Here is a 13969-nt window from a genome sequence, read left to right on the forward strand (position 1 = left end):
AACAATGAAAGGTTATCTTAGGACATGCAAAGTTGTTTCCTTTACATATAATTTTAAAAAACCCGAAACATCCATAAGAATGGCAAAACACAATATGTGAAACCGTAAATTTGAATGTATTTTCTCATGGTCCCAACAAAGTATTATGCCAAATTTGGTAAAGATCCATCAACAGAGGAGAAGTAGTGGTTAAAGAAAACACTCTTAAAAATCGCAAAATGAAAAATTGAAAATTTGTATTTTCCCATGGACCTAGTAAGCCTCCATACAAAATTTGGTGAAGATCCATCCACACCCTGCGAAGTATTTACATGGACATACATCAGATAGTACTATCATATTTATATAGATTTGCGTGTGATGTGTTCATGACGTCATATCTGCACCCTAAGAAAGGAGAAAAATTAACGTCATGGTTACCGATGGGTACGTAGTCAATAGAAATATAAATATAAGGAGATGTATGATATTTGCGTTCATGGGATAAAATGTTGTGTATTCCTTTACTGTTGTCTCGGCATGGTCAGCCAGGTGGATAAGGCACTAGAATCGTAATCTGAGGGTCACGGGTTCGAATCCCCGTCACATCCAACATCTTCACTGTTTTAGCAATGGGGGCATTATAAAGTGATGGTCAATCCCACTATTAGTTGGTAAAATAGTAGCCCCGGAGTTGGCGGTGGGTAGTGTTGATTAGCTGTCTTCCCTCTAATCTTACACTGCTAAATTAGAAACGGCTGGCGCAGATAGCCCTCGAGTAGCTTTGTGCGAAATTCAAACCAAACGTTTGATTTTATATCCCTTATCTATGTCTTCATAACAGTAGATAAAAGTAAGAAAAAATGAAATTTTCATTTAAATGGAAACGAAAAACTGAAATAAAGTTCCTACTTTGAATAAAATAAAATACATAATCTTGTTGTTATTGCTCTATGTATATCACCTTATAAAAGGCATTTTTCACGTTGTACAATAAAAAATAAAACGGTGATAATTTTCATATCAGGAATAGCAACAATGAATTCAAATCTGTTTCTTTGGATTTCTGTTTTAAACGCAAAGCTACACAATGGACTATTTGTGTTGTGCCGTAGCGGTAGCTGTGTTTTTAGGCCAATAAGCCTTCAAACTTACTGCTAAAACATCAGAAGGATGAATTCCAAATATTGTTTGGTCAGTTGTGTGAATGTGTGTACATCGTATATTTACTGATACTAGAATGTTTTCTATTAAGACATTTTCATTTATAAAAAATATTTTGCTTACATATTCTTGCCTCCCAGTGGCACAACAGTATATTTGCAGACACACACCGCTCAAAACCGGGTTTCGATACCTGTGATGGGCAAAGCACAGATAGCCCATTGTGTAGCTTTGTGCTAAATTCCAAACAAACAGAATATTATTTTATCGTTGAAAGATATAATGACGAACTTTGAGTCTCATTTCTGGCAGTTGACATTTCACATTTGACTTGTTGGTAATTAAGCTTTTCATTATGCCATTAATTGTACAGATAATTGCAATAATTCTTTTCAAATCCATTGGTTTCTCCAATGTAGATTATAGACTAACAAGTACCTTGAGTCATTCAATATATATATATGTTGCTGTTCTGTGGTTCATTTGTAAGTGAAAGGATATTATTATAGTAAGTTATTTCATATCTCTCTATTGTATCACACGATTAATTTTCACCTAGTCTTTAATCACGCTTAACTAACCTTTCAACGTCGATCTTTCTTCTTCTTTTAATACCCTCCAGCCTCCTCGAAATGATCATTGGAATGGAAGGATTATCGGTTATTACATCGGCTATAAGCCAGTTGACGAAAAGACGTACGTTTATAAAACATTCCATGCGAAGAACGAGACAGTACAAGAAAAGTTCCACTTGACTAATCTCAAGAGATCAACAGTCTATTATATCACAATCCATGCTTTCAACAGCAAAGGACCAGGTCCCAGATCTGACGAAGTACAAGTCAAGACATTAGATGATGGTAGCAAAGAAACTATTTATACTAGTCCTTTCCATATATAAAACAAATATATTTCCCAGTGAAGTGGCTAAATATTAATTAAGAAATATAAGCTTGTTTATTTAGAAGTACTTCCCCCTTTATATTTATAGTTTTCGTACTACTCTTTAACACATACCAAAGTCACATATACCCTAATCAAGTTGCTAAAAATTTGATTAAGAATCTAAGCATGTTCATTTTCAAGTCCTTCCCTCCTTACCTTACATTTATAGTTCTCACACTACTCCTTAAGACATAACAAACTCACATATATCCTATTGAGGTTACTAAAATATTAATCAATACTTTTAAGCTAGTTCATTTAGAAGTGCTTCACTCCTTATATTTATAGTTCTTGTACAACTATTTAACACTTACCAAACTCATATATAAAACATCTAAGCTAGTTCATTTAGAAGCGCTTCCCTCGTTATATTTATAGTTCTCATACTACTCTTTAACATATACTAAACTCATATATATATATTAATCAGTTTGCTAAATTATTTATTAAGACATCTAAGCTTGCTTCTTTAGAAGTGCTTCCCTCCTTACATTTATAGTTCTCATACCATTCCTTGACACTTTCCAAACTCAAATATATCCTAATTAGTTTGCGCAAATATTAATTGAAAAAACTAAGCTTTTTCATTTAGAAGTTCTTTCCTCCTTATATTTATAGTTCTCATTCTGCTATTTAACACTGACCAAACTCATATATAAGACATCTAAGCTTATTTATTCAGAAGTGCTTCCTACTTATATTTATAGTTCTCGTACTAGTATTTAACACATACCAAACTCATATATATCCTAATCAGTTTGTTAAATATTAATTAAGACGTCTAAGCTCTGTCATTTAGAATTGCTTCCCTCCTTATATATATAGATCTCATACGACCACTTAACACTTTCCAAACGCATATGTAGGACATCTAAACTTTTACTTTTAAAAGTAATTCCTTTCTCATCTTCATAGTTCTTATACTACTGCTTAACACATACATAACTCATATATATGCTAATAAGATTGCTAAAATATTAATTAAGACATTTAAGCTTGTTCATTTAGAAGTGCTTCCCTGGTTATATTTATAGCTCTCGTACTATTCCTTAACATATACCAAACTGATATATATATATCCTAATAAGGTTGCTAAAAGAGTAATAAAGATATTTAAGCTTCTTCATTCAGAAGTGCTTCCCTAATTATATTTATAGTCATTATACTACTTTTTAACAAATACCAAACTCATATATATCCTAACCAGTTTGTTAAAGATTAATTAAGACATCTAAGCTTTTTCATTTAGATGTGCTTCCTTCCTTATATCTATAGCTTTCATACTACTATTTAACAAATACAAAACTCATATATAAGACTTCTAAACTTGTTCATTTAAATTTGCTTCCCTACTTATATTTATACTTCCCATACCACTACTTGACACCTTCCAAACTCAAATATATCCTATTCAGTTGTCAAAATATTAATTAAGACATATTAGCTTCTTCATTTAGAAGAGCTTCCCTCCATATTTCTAGTTCTCGTACCACTATTTGACACTTACCAAAGACATATATAAGACATCTAAGCTTCTTCGTTTAGAAGTGTTTCCTTTCTCATCTTCATAGTTCTTATACTACTGCTTAACACATACAAAACTCATATATAGCCTAATGAGGTTAGTAAAATATTAATTAAGACATTTAAGCTTGTTCATTTAGAATTGCTTCCCTGGTTATATTTATAGCTCTCGTACTATTCCTTAACACATACCAAACTCACATATATCCTCATCAGGTTACTAAAATATTGATTAAGAAACCTAAGTTTGTCCATTTAGATGTTTTTTTTTCCTTACCTTTGTTAATCCTTGTTGTGGTTGTTTTGTTTTTACCATTACTTTCACAATGAAACGTTTCCCACCTTCTGGCCTGACGTAATCGTTTTACATTGCAGAGTTCACGTTATTGTCGATCAAATGAATTATAGCACAAATATTCCATAAATCAGCATTCACTAAACTTGTGTATTTGCTACTTTTTCAGCCGTGGGAGCGTTATAATGTGACGGTCAATCCTACTATTCGTTGGTAAAAAGAGTAGCCCAAGAGTTGCCGGTGGGTGGTGATGACTAGCTGCCTTCCCTCTAGTCTTACACTACTAAATTAGGGACGGCTTAGTTACCAAAGTATTGTTTATTGATTATTTCAAGTCAGACGTAAAGGAACTAAGTCAAAAAAAGTTGATACAGACGACTCTATTAAAAACAACATTTCTGCGCTTATTACACTTTTAGAATTTTATTGTATATTAAGAGATCTACATTACAAAAGTGAGCATTATTTCGTTTTCGTTTTCAAAGTCCTCTTTCTCTTGGTTTGATGCCTAAACTCTGAACATGGCAAAAAATGTGGTTACAAGTTTTTAAAGCTATCACATGATCATTTATAAAATTCACTAGACAATTTCAAAACCGTAAAAATTGATATCTTACTGTCAAAATATAATTTAAATGCCTTTTCTCTTTAATTCTATATTATTTATAATTCATGCCACTGTGTTTGCAAAGAAATCGGTATTGTAGTGTACTTGCGTTGGAAAATTGCCCGGATATTTTTGTTTCGAAAGGTAGTGTACACCTTGTTCTGTTCTGTTTTTGTAGGTTTTTTTATTGTGAATTGTAAATAATAGATAAAAGCGGACGATATTTTATAAATTACATAAAACATTTTAGTTTGTTTTTATCCGTAGAACGAAATAAACATATAAAGAAATACTAAAAGGGCTGAAATTACCTAATCAAAATAGTGTTTGTTAAGACGTCTCTTCATATATTCCGCTTTTGGAAATGTTAGAGCCCAAGTAGTTTTGTTTTTTCTTCTTTTTTTTTTACAATCACACAGTTGCTTATTAGTCATTATGTTTAATAGCTCAGAAAATATATAACATCGAATTATTTGGTTTTGAACTAACATCTGTAGTTTTTTGGTACACAATGAAACCTTAAAATACACTGTTTTCACTGTATTCATCGTCCGTTTAAATAAATTAAAAATATTGTTTATTAATGTGGAATTGTCTTTCAGTTCCCCCAAGTGCTCCTCATTTGAGGTCATTGTCATCGACGAATTCTTCAATTACCCTTCAGTGGTCTCAACGTACAACATTTGGTAGCAACGTAGTAGGTGAGAACTCACAATTTTCTTTGTAACATTGTTCCTTCTATTCAGCTACAACTGTCTTTTAGTAAACCTGCATAGGTTAGGTATGATTTGAACGATGCTGAAAGTTTAGATTAGAAATTTGTTTAACATTGCTTATGCTACAACGCTGGATAAAATTTTACTGTAATGACATTACTTTACCACATTGTTCCACAGATATGTGAAGGATTTTTGAGTGAGGTGGCAGCCCAACATAAATATGTAGCTTTATTTGTTCCTACCTAATATTTTAGGTGTTTTACGTGGATTTCTAATCGATTTACAGAATGTTATGAAAACTTCATACAATTTGCAAATGTTTTTTCTTCCTTATTGATATGTTTATCAATACATATATAACAGCTGTGATTAAAGTAAAAGAGCAAATTATCATTACCAGCTTTGTTATGAAACCTCACATACGGATGTGACAGAAATAAAAGTTACCTCAATGCTAAAGGTGACATTTTTTGACTAATTCAAACTGATGGGTATTAGATAAATCACGGTACAGCTATATTTAGTAAAAGTTAGGGTTGGCCTGTATACCAGTTGATGCTCTTTGAAGTTGGTCCTAAACCACAAGTGGGGGGTCGTACTTATAAGATACGAACCATTATGTGATTTATTGAATATTATTATAAATCAACGTCTTATTTGGCATATTCAAACGTGTATTTTCTTTTGTTTTGGAACATATCAAAATTAAAACTTGTCTTTTTTTTAGCTAGCTTCTAGAGTCAACACAAACCAAGCAGTTTAAAATGATTTTTTTAAAGAAAAGAAATATTTAATGGATAAGTTTTACAGGCAATTAATTTCCATTATTTTATTAACGTGGAAAAAGAATCTAGCGGTTTTAAACCGTTTTTATTTCCTATAACTATCTTTTAGTATACGTTCGACAATCGACGAAAGAGATTTCTTGACTTATTTGGTTTAAGTAAATAATAAGACAGGATTCTTACTTGTAATATTTCATTTGTTGTGTGTTATTATCGTGTTGTTGTTTAACCTAGTGTTTTGGTATGATCGTGTATTTAACCTTTAATATTACCTCAAAAGGATTAAATTAGTTGTGTAGAAATTACCACCAGTGTAATAACTGTAGAAGGCATCCAAAACGTTTGGAGCCATAGTAACGTCAGAGAATTTTGCAGAATATGTCTCACATGGCGTCGTTATCATTCTAAACAAGTTTGGATTATCAGCGAAATTATTTCGACCTCCTCACACCTTGACAACGCTTTCCTTGACAGCGCCATAATCATTCACTTATACAAAATTAAAAAAAGCTGCAAATTACCTATGTTTCCAGACCTGTTGGGAACTCTGTAGATTGACAGTATTATGAAAGTCAGTACTTTAGAATCAATGACAACCAAATAAGCAAGGAAAACCTAGCCACAAAGTACAGTATCAAAGGGCAGCCTTCGAAACAAGAACTTTGCAGCATGAAAAAAACTCCAGTTTCCACTCATTCCTGATTAGCGAAAACCTTGCACCTAAAATTTACAGAGCATATTTCATCCTAAAGCCGAGGACTTCAAACCCACAAGAAGATTACTTTGGAACCTCAATAGCTTGTCATTATCGATACTTTTGTGATTTTGATGAGCATTATAAGGTACTTATAAATAACGTAAATAGTTCACATATTACTCCTTAGAAATGCGAGATAGTTATTAATCTCAAATTATTCACACATACTCACACATTTAATATTCCCCCAGTGGCACAGCAGTATATCTGTGGGCTTGCACTACTATAAACTGGGTTTTAGTGGGCAGAGCAGAGATAATCCATTGTCTATCCTTATAGTTAATTCCAAACAATCAACCAAAACTCCTTAGAAATGTGAAATAGTTATTAGTGTAAATTATTCACACATATTTTTTTCATTATACATGTGAGATAGTTATCAATTTTAAATTATTCACACGTATTTTGGCCCGACATGGCCAGGTAGTTAAGGCACTCGACTCGTAATCTGAGGGTCGCGGGTTCGAATTCCCGTCACACCAAACATGCTCGTCCTTTCAGCCGTGAGAGCGTGATAACGTGACGGTCAATCCCACTATTCGTTGGTGAAAAAGTAGACTAAGAGTTGACGGTGGATGGTGATGATTGGCTGCTTTCCCCCTAGTCTTACAGTGCTGAATTATGGACGGCTAGCGCAGATAGCCCTCATGTAGTTTTGCGCGAAATTCAAAACAAACCAAACCACATGTATTTTCTTATTATACATGTGAAATAGTTATTAGTGTAAATTATTCACGCGTATTTTCTCATTACACGTATAAGATAGTTATAAAAAAATTTTATTATTCACACAGATTTGTATTTATTTCCTTAAAATAAATTAACAATTTTTTAATTAAATGTTTTTTTAACTAAAACAAAAATGGGAGGCTGAAATGTAATATTCATTCAAAGAAAATTAAAACATATCGATTGTTTATTTTAGTGAATTTTACGCAAAGACTGCCTGCGCTATTTATTTCTAATTTTAATGTGATAGACTAAAATGAGGAGAACTAATAAGAAAATCATTCTTGGGCTACACGTCTAATTAGGAGATTTTATTACCGCTTTTATAACACACTAAAGATCCTAAAGTGCAAACTTTTAAATCCGGAGGTAACTATGGTTGAATCATTTGTTTGTTTTTGAATTTCGCACAAAACTACTCGAGGGCTATCTGTGCTAGCCGTCCCTAATTTTGCAATGTAAGACTAGAGGGAAGGCAACTAGTCATCACCACCCACCGCCAACTCTTGGGCTACTCTTTTAACAACGAATAGTGGGATCGACCGTCATATAATAACGTCCCCACGGCTGAAAAGGCTTAGTTACTGCTCTTCCGATTTAAATTTTCAACCAAATAAACAACATAAGTTATATTTAACATATAACATATGGCTCAAATGCAATTATTTTGTTAAAAAGTTTAGCAAATAAAACTCATCATGATTTTGTTTTCTATTAAGAGATGCACAAAACATCCTTAGATTTATGCATCTAAGGAAAACAATAATATATAAACCATGATGTTGTTAAGTAATTAACTTTAATTGCAAACAATAACCATACGACCTTTGAGAAAATAAAATGTTTGTTTGTTTCTGAACTTCGCGCAAAGCTACTCGAGGGCTATCTGTGCTAGCCGTCCCTAATTTAGCAGTGTAAGACTAGAGGGAAGGCGGCTAGTCATCACCACCCACCGCCAACTCTTGGGCTACTCTTTTAACAACGAATAGTGGGATCGACCGTCATATAATAACGTCCCCACGGCTGAAAAGGCGAACATGTTTGGCGCGACGGGAGGCGAACCCGCGACCGGTAGGTTACGAGTCGCACGCCTTAACACGCTTGGCCATACTGCGCCCATGTTTTAATCAAGGAATATTATATTTACAGTCCGTCATGTTATCTACCAGGGCGCACTCGTCCATTTGGAAATATTTCTTGGTTTTTTATTTATTCTCATCCAACATTTTGTTTATTTTTCTCTTTTTTCTTTTCTTTTTTTGTGGGGGAGGCACACCTGTGACTGCGATAACATTAGATCTGCTGGTGGTATTTACATATTATCAATTGTTCGTTTGTTTTTACATAAGGAATGCATTCCTCGTGTATTATTTATTTGAAGTTCCTTCACATGCTTAAGCTACGTTCAGTTAGGATTTGGTTTTATTGTTATGAGTTATCTGTGGTCTTTTCGCCACTAGTACAGAAACTCGATTTTTAGCGTCATAAGCCTGCAAACATACTACTGAACCATTGGAAAGCTTTAATTTGGAAATCGGTATAAGCACCTGTCAATATATTTAATTGTGGCAATCTTTCTTACAGGACTTTTTCATACTATCTTAAATTTTTGGTTCGTAATGCTCTTTCCGCCCAGACATGTTCTCTTTTTTGCGAAAACTATCCCTTTTCGTTGGTATTATTACACAAGATTTATTAGCTGCCAGTGACTGCTCTTTTTTGGATTTTGGATCACTGTGTGAGCCATTGTTGTCATTGGTACTCTACTAAGTATGATTTTAACATTAAAAGCTAGAGGAACATTGAAACCAGTAACAGTTCACTTACAAAAAACAACAACAAATAATATCCAAGATATCATTTTATAACAACCATCATGAAACGTCAAGATTGAAGAAAACGCGAATAAACTGAGATAAGAAACTTCAAGCTGAAATTCTATTTAATCTGTTAACTAAAAAACATTGTATAACCCCTTGAGAAAAAAAAGGCTTAAGCAGTCTTCATCTTAACGTATGATAGAATACATAGCTTTTCATTATTTCAATCTTACGATGTCAGATACAACTATTATGCTGCTAACATTGTTGCTAAGGCTGGCGAAGCATGATTAGAATTAATTATAGATATATTTAATCGATATATGTATATACGTAAAGAAAATACTTTTCAAAAACGAAGTAAATGTACGGATGGCTAATATCAATCCTTCAAAAACAATACAGACAAGATTGAATGGATGGCTTTTGTGATTCCTCATCACATAATGCCATTCATTCTTATCCAGCATGGCCAGGTGATTAAGGCACTAGACTTGTAATCCGAGAATTCGAATCCCAGTCACACCAAACAGGTTCATCCTTTCAGCTGTGGGGGCGTTATGATGTGAAGTTGATAAAAGAGTATCCCAAGAGTTAGCGGTTGGTGGTGATGACTAGCTTCCTTCCCTTTAGTCTTACGCTGGTAAATTAGGGACAACTAGCGCAGATAGCCCTCATGTAGCTTTGCGCGAAATTAAAAACAAACAAATCAAACTATTCCTTCTATCTTGTTTTCATTGTTTTTGAAGGATTGATATCAGCAAACCCTACATTTACTTCCTTTTTGAAAAGTTTTCTTTAGTTGTTTGTTTGTTCTTTTTAATGCAGTATTTCAATACACATAGAGAGGTTGTGTTTATGACCAACTTCTAAATACACTTGTCATACTTATCGTACTCAAAGTATTTATTTATTTAATCTTCAGACTACACGCTTCACTACCGAAAGGAAAACGAACACTCAGGGTGGACGGTAGTCCCCATAGCAACCGATCAAGAACAGTATACGCAAACGAACCTTCAGTGCGGCACAACCTATCAGTTTTTTATGACGTCACACAACACCGTTGGAAGAAGCGAACCAAGTAATAAGCTTATTATCAGGACAGCAGGAATGGGTAAACTAATTTTCAGTCTATCAGTAAAGAGAGAGTTTTTCTTTTTTGTCAAAACAATAATGAAAGTAACGAAAACTTCTGTGAAATCATTCTACAAAACTCCTTTTGATACGAGACATAAATAAAGCTTTTTATCTCATTTCTGTACATTGTTCTTCTTATTAAAAAACAAAAACTTTACGTATTTACTCTGTCTTGGATCTTATGTTACGAACTAATTAATTTATATATCCATCACATGTTCGTGCTTTGACGTTAGCTCAAAATTTTATAACTAAAATATCTTTAACAGATGTAATTGTTTTTACATCAACTTTTAATAGAAATCTTGTTTACCATGTTTTGATTTGCTCCTTGTAAATATTTATAACCGAGGCATTGTTTTCTAAAAATAGCAGCCCTTTTATTAAATACACTAGCCGATTATCCGCAGCGCCAGTACATTAAATCCGCGTGTGACGCGTTTATGACATCATATCTGCATCATGAGAATGGAGAGAAAAAAGGTTCTCCATGAAGGGAAACGTAGGCGCAATGAGAAAATCGTGGCCCCTATTGCAAATCTACATGCACACAGAATAAAAATTTTGTGAATTGGAGATTGTACATTGCATAATAAAAACGTTTTTCCAGTATCATATAAGCAAGAGTTCCATTATAGTATTATGTAGTATTTTGTTTTGCTACTTAAGCCCCTGTGTCACCAGCCCGAGAAGATTTCATCACAGTCAATGTAACTGAAGCTTCTCTGGATTTCTCTAAGTGGAAAGATGGCGGCTGTCTCATGACTTCTTATACCATCAAGTTAAGAGAGAAGTTCCACAGTCGCTGGAAGACTCTGCTAGATAATCTCCAGTTTAAAGCAAAGCCACCTTTCCAGCTCTTGGCTCTTTCTCCGGATACTTGGTACGAACTCCTAATCACTGTACAAAATTCAGCAGGAACCACAGAAGCTATGTACGACTTTAGAACACGAGGTAAAAGTGTAAGATTTAGTTTTTATTAACTTAATATATAGTTAAATTTGGCAGTACATGGCTAACGCTCAAATTAGATTTGGATATAAACATGTAAGTGCAGAACCATATAAATTAAAGCATTGACAGCTGGTAGAAGTGTATAAAAACAAACGCATGACACTCTTATTTATTAAGAAACAAAATATGGAAGGTGCTGCAAGATGTCTTGAAGCACAGTAGGTTTTATTTTACATTAAGAATACGCTAGTATTGATGCAACTCATGTCAAATATTTAATATTCCATCATGCATTTCAACGACAGAGGAGAAAGTTTTTGTTTGTTTTGTTTGTTTTGGAATTTCGCACAAAGCTACTCGAGGGCTATCTGTGCTAGCCGTCCTTAATTTAGCAGTGTAAGACTAGAGGGAAGGCAGCTAGTCATCACCACCCACCGCCAACTCTTGGGCTACTCTTTTACCAACGAAAAGTGGGATTGGCCGTCACATTATAACGCCCCCACGGCTGGGAGGACGAGCATGTTTGGCGCGAACCCGCGACCCTCAGATTACGAAGTGCACACCTCAACGCGCTAGGCCATGCCAGGCCGAGGAGGAAGTTAAAGATGAAACATTATATATTTAAAAACGGCTGGTATGGGTAGAGAAAGTACTAATAGAGGAGCGAACAACGTTTCGACCTTCTTCGGTCATCGTCAGATTCACAAAGAAAGAAAGAGTTACCTGACGATGACCGAAGAAGGTCAAAACGTTGTTCGCTCCTCTATTAGTGCTTTCTCTACCAATACCATCCGTTTTTAAATATATAATTTTCTCTACAAGTGGGTTTTCTCGTCATCACGGATTAAAGATGAAACACTTTTAGCACTAAGTAATTCTCAGTATAACTGAATACTTGTAACAGTCCTACTTATTGGTGAGCGACTTGTTGAGCTTTGACACCAAACTCATAATTTTCACTGTAATTACCAACGTAGCAGTGTTGCTAGGCCCTCAGGACAGAATCGCCACAGAATGTACTCAAAATTGCTATTCTCCCCACCCACATCAAAAAATACCTTAATTACACGAATGATAATTAACCAAATGCGTATAAAATATATTACTGATACAACATTGAAGTCTTAAAAACAATGAAATGCAGGTGACTGTTAAAATATTACGTAAAATAGTTACATATTTACAGAATTTATGACATGAAACCTTTTGCTTATAATTCAGTAACGAAAGGTGTGTTTTACAACAAATAGCACTTGGTATAAGCTTAAAATGACCAAAATTCCAAGCGAATAAACTGAATAATTAGTTAAGTTCTTTTTCACATTTACAAAATTTAAATCACCCGAAACTCTCACGAAAAGGGGTAAAATCCAACGACCTGACATCGTTGTGATGTAGTTATATGATAAACAAATACAGTTTCAATGCAACAAATGATCCTTCTTCTCTCACAAACTTGTTGTTACGCCTTGTTTTAATACACCTCTACCAATTGGTAAACCTATAGGTTTTATAATTCTCCCGCCACCTATAAATTTATACTTAAATTTATTTTGTGTCATTCCCGTTATAATTAATATAGGTTTCCCTTTAAGAAACAAACAGTTGAATCATAAACAGATAGGAACCTTCTAATAAACTGAGCACAAGGTTAAATTTTCTTAACTACTCTTGTTTATATGAATGTAATTTCTAATGTAGTTCTTAATCCACTTTGTCGTTAAAAAGGTGAGAATAAGTTAGATGTCTTGCACAGCACTTTGCTTATCTTGAAAACTTCTCAGTTAGTATATAAATTAAAGGTGCAAAACTTTGATATTTAAAACATTAGAATCAAAGAACCTACCATGTTTTTATGGTTACAATTAATATAGTGTGTGTTGCCTGTTATTTCTTGATCGTTGTGTATCCTTTCTTTCACTTTCTGTATTTCGACCTTTTTGATTTTTCACGTTATAACTTTTGATTATCGGAGGCCTTATAATAATTATTTAGCTGTTCATAAACCTTATGGGAAAAAGAAGACTTTTTGACTTTATTTTTGTGTAGAAATTATTTCTCGTGAAACAGTGAAGAAACCGAAAGTTCGTACCACCTACTTCATTATCGATTTGGAAATACTCATACCTATTACTGTCTCCAGTTTCGTTGTTATGGTTGTGATCATTGTTGGATGTGTATTGTGTATTCGAGAGCCACGATCAGTTCATCGTGAGAACGGTGAGGCAACAAAACTTAATAACTACAAATTATGCTTGTTACAAAAGAAATTTTGCTTTATTTGGACAGAAATGTAAACAACGTGTGCCTTATCCTTCACTTAGCTAAAAAAAGCGCTTTTTTGTTTGTTTGGAATTAAGCACAAAGCTGCACAATAGGCTATCTGTGTTCTGCCCACTACGGGTATCGAAACGTGGGATCTAGCATTGTAAATTTTCAGACATACCGCTGTGCTACTAGAGGACTGAACAATGCCAGTTACTTAACTTATAGTTTTAGTCGTTACGTAAATATTATGTAAATTCTAATTATTTTTATCAAAATCTTCATA

At 33.8% G+C, this 13969-nt stretch overlaps 1 protein-coding gene across 2 annotated transcripts in view; it reads left to right on the forward strand.

Moving 5' to 3' along the window:
- Positions 1-13969, forward strand: part of LOC143233991 (cell adhesion molecule Dscam1-like) — an 84448-nt gene that overhangs the window by 58545 nt on the left and 11934 nt on the right. For both annotated transcript variants that reach the window (XM_076470961.1, XM_076470962.1), the window contains exons 12-16: positions 1766-2003; positions 5117-5215; positions 10250-10441; positions 11134-11418; positions 13468-13638. In XM_076470961.1, coding sequence (XP_076327076.1) covers positions 1766-2003; positions 5117-5215; positions 10250-10441; positions 11134-11418; positions 13468-13638 — 985 coding nt within the window. The remainder of the gene's footprint in view (positions 1-1765; positions 2004-5116; positions 5216-10249; positions 10442-11133; positions 11419-13467; positions 13639-13969) is intronic.

The sequence above is a fragment of the Tachypleus tridentatus genome, chromosome 12 (assembly GCF_004210375.1).
Source record: "Tachypleus tridentatus isolate NWPU-2018 chromosome 12, ASM421037v1, whole genome shotgun sequence".
Classification (NCBI taxonomy): Eukaryota; Metazoa; Arthropoda; class Merostomata; order Xiphosura; family Limulidae; genus Tachypleus; species Tachypleus tridentatus.